This window comes from Halyomorpha halys, unplaced genomic scaffold (genome assembly GCF_000696795.3).
Source record: "Halyomorpha halys isolate HHAL.00 unplaced genomic scaffold, Hhal_1.1 Scaffold490.1, whole genome shotgun sequence".
NCBI lineage: Eukaryota > Metazoa > Arthropoda > Insecta > Hemiptera > Pentatomidae > Halyomorpha > Halyomorpha halys.
In genome coordinates, this window is record NW_027106788.1 from 710,158 (window position 1) to 720,374 (window position 10,217).

The window sequence follows — 10,217 nt, forward strand, 5'->3', positions numbered from 1 at the left end:
AAATCATGTTAATATACTATAAAAGGATAAGAGTATCTAAAAATGCTGGATCTTTAAAAAAATTTTTAGCAATAAAAACATGGAAGGATACACGAAGTAAATGAGAGAGGAATTAAAGAGACTTAAAACTTCAGATACCGACTGTCTAGATAGAGATATATATAGAAAAACATTGAAAAATCTCACCAATATTGGAAGAGAAAAAAATGGGTACGAAGTGGAAAAATAGAAGAAAAGGTATTTTAATCCTGATGATGGGAAAAGGCCCCGATTTGAGACTTAACTTGGATACAAATTATTTCATTTGAACAGTAAAATCTATTCTCAAAAGTGGTGCTTCTGGAAGATTGATTTTAACAAAAAAGTTGCTGTGACATCCTAAGCATACACATGCCTTAACTATGTTATCTCAGTTTCACACAACTTTTTGTTTTAGACTAAGGCTGTTCATCCATAGACCATTTAGTGGGAGTAGGTTATTTGGACTTAGGGAACCTCAAAACGTATAATTCCATCTAACCCTCAGATTAAAAATTTAGCACAATCGCATTCCACTTACTACATATTCCTACATCAGTAAGGGAAAGTAATAATATGCCTAACTTAGTTATCATTATTAATTTGAACATATTATTTTTAATTTTTTTTGTTATTGTTGAGTACTTATATTTGTATACATTAGCCATTTACTATACTGGCTAACTCTATTTATGGAGAGCCGACTTTAGAAATTAGAGAAAGTGAGCTGACAAAAACACAATCTTAAGAAAGTTCAAAAATTAGAATTACAACCAGAGATCAACATATAGCAAATATTCTGTAAGATTTTGTAACAAAATTAGGACTAATATTTAATTATAAAATATACACTTCTCACTGAATTAAATTCAAATAGCATTTATTACCTGAAACAAAGACCGCAGTATATGCATGACAATGGAGGTTCTTTATCTTGTTGGGGTTTTATTAGCATTCCTGAAATAAAACATTAAACAAAATTAATTTAAGAAATTATAAAATTTGTAAAATAATCGTGTTTGACCACTATCAAACAATTATGTTTATACATAATTAGTTGTAACCTGCAATACTAAAGGAATTCACATGGCCTAAGGAAGCATCTCAGTAAGCTATTGATCTCTCAACAAGCTAAGTAAGAAAAAGAAATCCTCATTTTTGAAAAGAAAATGTTATGGAGGAATTTCTGCACTATTAAACAAGGAGACACTAATGAAAGAGTTATAACAATAAAGTTTACAATCTCTTTGGAAAAGTCAATGCAGTATGGAACATGGAGTAAGTAAGACTAAGGTAAGTTGGCCACTAGGTAATTAAGTACAAAGTTTAATATGGGGGTGTTTTGATGGAAGGTTTTCTTTTGGAAGTTAATGAACGTTTGTCTAAAAAATACTGAATTTATTGCATTTTTTGGGGATTAAGCTCTTTCCCAAACATAGGATCTATGTTCTCATATGCAACCAATAGTGTTATATATAGACCTATTGACCAATGCTGGATTAAGTAAAGTAATTCCTGTTAAAAAATCTACAATCCGCTCATGAAAACAGTTTTTTTTTCTGAATTTATACAGTATCAAATTTACTATAAGTAGAGCTATAAATCTGCCTAAAATTTTTGTTTTTAAATACCAGTTACCTTAGATGAATCAAAGGTTTAAACCAACTCTTCTTTGATGTTTGAACAAATCTTTCTAAACTTGAGTAAAACCCTTTGATTTATTTAATTATTTTAGGTATCAAAATATTACTGCTTTTGACTTCTCTTTGCTCAGGATATAAGTGAACCCCATGAAATATTGCTAAGACTCAACACTAAACACGGCTAATTGTCAAAAGGAGTGAAGTTACAGATATGTTGTACGATCAGAGATCTGGAGAGTTTCAAAATATCAGACAACAAATATGAGGGATGCTCTATGTGGTAAATAAATATCAAAAGAAATATCTATCGCTGGAACAAGAAAACAAGACAGTACCAAAAAAGGAAATAAGGTGGTTCAGAAGTCTTTAATTCAAAGTCTCATACTTAGCATAAATACAATCTCATACTAAGCAAAACATTTGAAACTTATGATGGTCATAAACGAATATTTTAAGTTCTAAGGCTTACACTTTGGAAATACAATCTCATACTAAGCAAAAAATTTGAAACTTATGATGGTCATAAACAAATATTTGAAGTTCTAAGGCTTACACTTTGGAAATACTATTTAGTTGGTTGAGTTTTGATTCACCATATACACTTTAACTATGACAGGTAGGTTACTGGTACTGGTAACTGGTGGGAGGAACTAGCCTCGTAAGTGGACCTAATGGTCCTTTTTGCCAACCCCTGACTCCTTGCCCTAGAATTCAAAATTCGTTTCTCAGGACCACCGATAAATAAATATTAACTGCCCCAGGTGGGAATCAAACCCACAATAATCCAGAATAGGATCTCTGGCACCCATGCTGCAACAAGCACGGCTGTCATATCACCTTACGGGTAAGGTAGGTTACTCAAAAACCGATCTATTCTAGGCTGAGAGAGATTGAAATTTCATTTCATAATTAAATAAGTTCAAATTCTTCTAGATAAGCATTGAACCACAATAAACAGTTGGCACAACTGATATATGAATAATTATCTTGAAGTAGGGAATATGAGTCAATGTTAAAAAAATAATATAATTAATAAATAAACAATTAAAAATTGATACATTCGGTCACAAAAGATGGTAACTAAAAATTAAAACTTTAACAATGTGAAAATGTTTGTTAATTATAATATTTTATCTAAAACCAGAAGTAAATAACCATAATTTAATAGCATTAAACCTTTAAAAATTCTTTTAAAAATCTATAAAATCAGCCCTAAAGAATTTACAGAAGCCAAAAACTTAGATTCACAACAAATGTCAGTTACCATGTTGTACAACTGATTGCTTCAATTATTTAAATAATAATAAATGATGATATTATATAATATATAATATAATGATATATTATAATATTAAATAATGAAAGGTAAAATTTAGTTTAAATTCAACTATGACCCATTTTTTGGTGATAATTTTTAATATGCCAAAAAGCAGATTGCTTATGAGGTGACTTTCTCATTTCAGAACAGAAAAAAAAAAAAGAAGAAATTTATTACATATTTTGGTGATTCTTTTTTTAAACAAATAAAAATCATTTTTAGTTTTTTAGTAACAGGATTTAAAGAATAACAATGAAATCCTTATTAATTAATAATTTTTATGCCAGTTGATAAGTGTCACTCCAACAAGATGGGCAGCCGTGTACTTATTTATGTACAATGTATTATTGTGGGTTGTTAATGATTTGACTGCTATCAATATCAATTATCAACAGCTGATGACTTCTATTTGCTACACTCACCCAAGAAACAAACAAATCAACAACAGACTCCCAAAGCATTACTATGAATGAGTTTATGGTATCAGATAAGAACTAATAACAATGTTGAACCCTTTTCTGATTGTGTATAGGTACACCCGTGTTGTTGGAGTAACCTTTATGAACCTAGTACCTTCGTTTCCTTATTTTTTTTTTTTTGTAACTAATGAAAAACTATTTTTTCTCTTTTGAATACAGCAAAATACTAAAATAAAAAAAAAAATTGCAAGAGCAGTAAGTTCTTGGACATAGTAAGTAGGAAGAAGACTTGTAGTAGTTTGATAAAAGAAACAAAAATATATAACCTCCAGATTGCCACAATTTCACTCAAATTCACTAATTTTACCATTTCAAATGATGATAATTTGTGACGAGATTATAACTTTATAATTAAAAAAAAAAATTGAAATTTGAGTTCATTATTATTCTTATTTTACAGAATAAATTGTATTATTAAACAATTTGAATTTTATTAGATTATACTAATATAATCACATTAACTTATTTAAATTGTATTAAATGTGTATTTATTAAGTATTATGATACATGCTAATCTGGTTTTAAATTCTTGATTAATAAAAAACAAAAGCATATAATATATCTTTATCAAAATTAATACATTAATAACAAAGATTAATTAAATCTATCATTAACTAAAAAATTTTTTTTAGATTCTTCTTTCAATAGTAAAGACAGCAATCTTTTTTTAGGGTATAGGAAAAAATCTTTGTAAAAGAAAAATAATGATAGCATGGTTATGAAAATTTTATGACACATACACTATTATCGACAAAAAGATAAGCAATCTCTTTTGTAAAACATTACTTAATAGGGTGGGTGGTTACTCATTATTTATATCGAATGATAATACATATCAAACATAATCAAGTCTAAAGTTTAAACATAAGATTTCATTGTTAGTAAATACTTCAACTTATTTAAGAGGGAAAGAAAGACAAATTTTAGTACTTATTGCATTCTTAACAAAATATAAAGATATAATACACGGTTAGAGAACAAGAAGATAATAACAAAAATAATAACAATGTATAATTAGTATTCACCTTCAGGCAAGTTCACTGAATTCACATCACACCATCAGCCAAGAATTAATCAGTCAATCAAGAACAGAGATATATTTAAAAAAATATTAATTAAAGCAAAAAATAAATAAATACAAATAAACAAACAATAAAGAAACAAAATGTATAGTAAGGATATTATTATAAAATTCCAAAACAAAGTCTCAATCCAGTCAAACAGTTACTGGAAACTGAGATTTAGTTATGTAGTCTTACAATATATCTTCACAAAATATATTGCAGATTTCAGATCTGTGTAATTCATAGCTATATTATCATTGATTCATTTATTATCTTCATTAATTCATACCTTTGATCAACAAAAACAAATAGGATACAAAATGAGACATTTAATGATTAGCAAGGTTTAGTGAACTTGACTCAAGTTCAAGGACGACCAAAATCCCAATTTAAGAAATATAATGATTAATGATATATTATTATCAAAATAAACATGATATATTATTTGAAAAAAACAAAAATAATTAAACTAATGCAAACAGTGTGTTTATGTATTTTAATATATATAAGTGCTAATACACAAATATTAATCTAAATTAGAAGATAATTGATCATGAAAATAAAGCTATCATGTTTAATATACCAGATCCAAACATACAACAGAAATAAATAAACAAAATAAATGATCAACTAAAAATATTTAGAATGAAATTTGATGAGCCAATGAGGTAGAAAGGAATTCAGGGCAACAGTAAACATACATTTAAATTAAAATTAAATAATCACAAAACATGCACATAATTAATAAAAAATTAGAATTAATACAAACTTATTACAGAAAGTAAATAAAATATTACCAGGAGGTTCGCTAAACTGTTGTTCGAAAGTTAACCCTATATTTTGATGTACAGTAAACTGTTCATGATTGCTAAGTCTTAAGCTAGCAAGTTGGGCTAACTGAGATTGTTCCAATTCATTACTTTCAATGAGCTTCACAGGATGTTTGCGGTTCCTTTTCATCTCTTCCAAATTGTGCCCATTCCAAACTTCAGGGGGGTATTCACTCCGAAACATTTCTTCCCCACAATTCGGGTACTGTAATTGTCTATTCATGTCCCTTTTATTGATAACTTGTAAAACCATGCGAACTTGTTCAAGGAGCCTTACCGCTTCAGTAATTCCTCCACTAATAGCGATCCATTCAACAGCAGCTGCCTCAGCTTCATGAAACCTTTGAAGTGTAAACAATGCATGTACAAGTCTTTTCCAAACACGAGCTCCATTACTATTGGCATTATTAGCTCCTTCTAAAAGTTTAATAATCTTTCTACAATCTGAAACTACTGCTTCATGCCTTCCGAGTTCAACAAAACACTCCGAACGACCCAAAAGATACAGAACTATTCTTTCTTTAGCAACACCTTTTGCTATAGCTTGGCTTATTAATTGATCAAAAAGCTCTAAAGCCATTACCCATTCTCTGTGACGTAAAAGCTCATGTGCTTGAGCTTCAATTTCATTCATCTCTTTAAGTCCTTTGCTTTCACTAATCTTGGTACAGGCATAAACACACAAGGTACAAACAAAAGTATAACGAGGGCACTCTACGAAGTCGGGAGCCTTTGAGGAAATACTCTTTGATACTACATGGCAACTATTTACAAAATATTAATCTAGAAACTCGTAAAATCAAAACAAACACACCGATAGTTTTTATTTCCCTAACAACAACAACTGTCACTATCAAATGTCAACCATTTTACACAAAGCGCAACATCTTGTCACTGCCCGTTATATCAATTGAGAATTGTTCAATTTGTTTGATTTGCAATTATAACTGAAATATCCGCAAAAGAAAGGTGTAAAGAACGTCTCATTTAATAAGAGATAAAAGAAAGTCAATAACTCAAAAGAACATTTACTGTATATGGAGGAAATGGAATTTCTAATTGTTAATCCTTACATGGATTGGAATCTTAAGATTTTGGGCATATTAAATTTAAAATAAAATTTCATTACTCCCTATTTACTTCCTATCAGTCTCTAAAATAAGTTAAGCTATTATTTTAATATATTTGCATAAAAGCTTTCGCTGTAGTAATTAGGTTATAATATGAAATAACCTTTCGTTCGGTTTGATTTTTGTTTTTCTAGTTAAAATGACTGCGACCGCTAAAGCAAATTTTCAGCCCGTAATATTTATTTGTAATAGTTTAGTTTTACTAATTTTTAATCATTTCGTATAAAACTAATCTAATTTCTTCTTTAAAATGTGTTTCAGGACACAGATGTCCACATTACATTCGAAGACCAACAGAGAATTAATAATTTTGCTAAACATAATGCCAAATTCGAAGACTTAAAAGAAGAATTGAAAAACAAACAGGTTATTATATATTATATTGTTTTATGTATATTTATTGATATACTTTATTTTATAAGCTCAGTAAAGAAGGTTACTCTTGTATTTCTTCCTTCCCACATAAGGCATGCATGGAGTCAATATGTACAACTCAAGAGTTTATTACTAAAATAGAGTTATTATTACATTAATTTGTGTAGCCTAAAATATCTTGATTTTAACATTTAGTCCTCAGTTAGTAATCATATTGATAAAACAGTGTTATTGGGAAGGTGTTGTACCAGAGGATGAATTGCTGCTTTGCTTTAATTGGGTTATATCTAACAAAAAAGAAATTATTTATTTATTTTTTTAATTGGATTTATTCTAAAGATCATAACATAGACTAGGGTTATTTTGGTCTTCAGACTATTCCCAAGCTAGTTGGGTGGTCACAAAGTTGTACCCCATTTACAGTACAATCTATGGAATATATCAAATACAAATAAAATAAAACCTATCTTGGTCAGATGTGCCACTAATAAAGAAAATGGATTATTTACTCCTTGTAGAAAGTGGGATTTTTTCTCTCACTTTAAAAAGTTACATTTTACCTGACTTATCACCTACCTAAACCTGGAATTATTCTGTCATCTGAAGGAATAAATTAAATTTATTTTATTTTCTAACTTTGTTCTGTGCAACTAAATTAAAAATTATTGTTCCTATAAAAATAAAATTATTCTTTTTATAATATTATTTTAATTACTTCAATTTTTTTTTTTTTTTTAAAAACCTTAACATAAGTTTTTTCTTAATTTTCTGGAGTATCAACAGGTATAACACTACTTATCTCTTGGTATATCAGCATGTTGTAACTGGAGACAATTTTTTTATTTATTAATTTTTACCAAATCATAAATATAGGAACACCTTTATTTTGGTCTGCAACTAGTAGCTTGCTACTTAAAGTTTTATCAGGATTTTTCAAATCATCTCGAAATACTAATCCTTATTTTTTTTAAATCTCTCAGGTCCATACCTTTCCCAAAAGTGTTCTTTCTTTATTTTTGTTATTACCAGCCAACATTTAGGCTTAAGAGAATTATGTATTGATTATGATATAAATATGTAATTCTGGTATTAGGCCCAAAACAGAAGCTTTTTCAGTTTTCTCTTATCATTTTTTTTTTCTGTTTTATTATTACATTTTTAAGTGTTGTTATATATTTACAGAATGAACTTAGAAACCTCGAAGATGTGGTTGAAGAATTGGAATTGGTAGATGAAACAGAGCAAATTCCTTTCTTAGTCGGTGAAGTTTTTATTTACCAAGACCTTGAAAATACTCAGGTAAATAAATAAGCTATGATAATTTTGATTCTCAAAATTAATTGTTTATATCATGAGAACAGAATAATTGTGCTGTATTTCTGTTATTTATTTGTTTCACTAATAGATATTCAACATCGCAACCCTAATTCTTAGACCTACTAACTACATTTTTTGCTAAGGTTTTAACTGGATTTTGAAGTTTGATGCATTTATTATCATTGTCTGATACTAGTTTTAGTATAACGCATTTTTATATACTTGTATAAAAGATAGTAAATAATTTTCTGGTTTTGATTAAAATCGTGGGTATTGATTTCTTCCATGTTATTCCCAGTTAAGCCTATGAAGTCCAAGGAAGTTCTGTGTTGGAATGGACTGGTAGCAGAGAAATAGTGGCTTCTTTATCCAAGAGGATAGGCTGGCCTTTGATTTTAATTTTGACGAATTAGGCGGTAGTGCAGTTTAGTTTTTGAAATGCTATAATGAATCTAGTGGATCAGTGTATAGTCTTGACCTTGAATTAGGACGTCTTGATTGATGTTGAGCATGAGATTGCCTGGTTATTACAGCAAATATGTGATTGTCGCACTTCATGACTACTGCTTTAGATAGAGTTGGGCTTCATTATGAATCCTATAGATCCTGTCAGGCCTGAGATCAAACTTGGGTCACTGATTGTCTAGGTGTTTGTGTATGATTAGCAAGGTCTGACTCCAATTGAAAACGTGAGGTACTTTACATAGGAAGGTCTCTATAATGCAGGTTTATAGGTTAGGTAGCAGAATAGGAGATGAATTGACAGTACGAGTTTTACGTGTACTGGCCATAAATCCTTGCAGAATGGAAACTTCACTCTGTAGAGTACTAGCTTATGGTTTTGAAGATGGTAAGTCTTATAGAAACAAACTGTAGGTCCTTGTAGGAAAGGAAAGGTATAGATAGTAACTATAGAGGAGAAATCCAGAGATGGCAGGATGAAATAAAAGTCCTGCATACATTTCCAAAAATAGCACTAGAATATACTGATCCACTATGTTTATTGTTACTCACTGCCTCCTAAGGAAGAGAAATCCCTGAAGCCAATATTCACCCTTTGGTTTGACAATTTTGTGCTCAGTAAACTTTCTGGGCTATATAATACCATCAGTCATGGCTCATATCCTGATCACGTATGTAAGATGTATTTATAAAGGACAATTAATGTCATAATGTTTGGTTTCATTTGATGTTAAATTAATACATTATTTGTTAGTGCATTAATATCCATTTTATTGTTTTTGATTTCAATCTTATTTATTTATTGTTTCTTTTCTTCTTTTTTTTTGTAGAAATCTATAGCTACCATGAAAGAAAAAATATTATCAGAAATTAAAGAGATAGAGAAAAAGAGTGTTGAAATTTCAGATGCAATGTCAGATCTAAAAACCCTGTTATATGCAAAATTTGGAAATCACATCAATCTTGAGCCCGAAGAAGAATAACCATTAAAATAAATCTAAATTATTATTTTCTAATTATTTATAACCCATGAACGCTTTAAAACAAATTTTTTATTGTTAATTATCATAATAAAGTATTTTTGTGTTGCTTTACTAAGAATTATTCATTATTTTATTTCTCTTTGCTTGATTTATCTTATAAGCTGATTTTCAGATAGTGGTGAGGTACAATTTTCTTGAGAGAATTTTTATAATTTTGAATAGAATATGAATAAAATTTTTTAAGTACATAAATCTTTTATTGAAGCTTAGCTGTTAATCTCAACCAGTGACTAATTTTAAAACTTTTTAATGGAAAATTTGAAGTTTCAAAAGTGCATTAATGACAAACACCTTAAAACATTTTGGAAGTTACAATTAGCCATTTTAATAAAAATGTATTCATTTACAATTCTATAAATATTATTTATAAAATATTTAATAAAATTATCAGTTTATTATAAAAATTCAAAATTGACAACATCCTGGGGAAAAAATAAAAGGTCTAGAGTTAGGTCGTTAATTCTTTATAAATCTGGTGCAGCATGCACATCACACAACTTTCATTTATCAACATGGAAGGCAAAAATTTTTGTTAATC

General features: G+C 28.8%; 2 protein-coding genes across 3 annotated transcripts in view; one reads left to right on the forward strand and one right to left on the reverse strand.

The window, feature by feature from the left end:
• The window catches only part of Helz (Helicase with zinc finger), a 41,276-nt gene extending 35,023 nt beyond the window's left edge, over positions 1-6,253 (reverse strand). The window contains exons 1-3 of one of the 2 annotated variants that reach the window (XM_014424999.3): positions 5,320-6,253; positions 4,484-4,498; positions 906-975 (exon numbers count right to left, since the gene is read on the reverse strand). In XM_014424999.3, the coding sequence (XP_014280485.1) occupies positions 906-975; positions 4,484-4,498; positions 5,320-5,986 (752 nt within the window). In that variant the 5' untranslated portion in view covers positions 5,987-6,253. The remainder of the gene's footprint in view (positions 1-905; positions 976-4,483; positions 4,499-5,319) is intronic. The other variant, XM_014425000.3, reaches the window with a different exon arrangement.
• Positions 6,254-6,496: 243 nt separating this feature from the next.
• On the forward strand, positions 6,497-9,730 carry Pfdn4 (prefoldin subunit 4). Its single transcript, XM_014425001.2, has 4 exons — positions 6,497-6,654; positions 6,744-6,848; positions 8,040-8,156; positions 9,467-9,730. Exons 1-4 carry the CDS (start codon positions 6,622-6,624, stop codon positions 9,617-9,619), a joined length of 408 nt encoding a protein of 135 aa, XP_014280487.1. The 5' UTR covers positions 6,497-6,621; the 3' UTR covers positions 9,620-9,730.
• Positions 9,731-10,217: the final 487 nt, after the last annotated feature.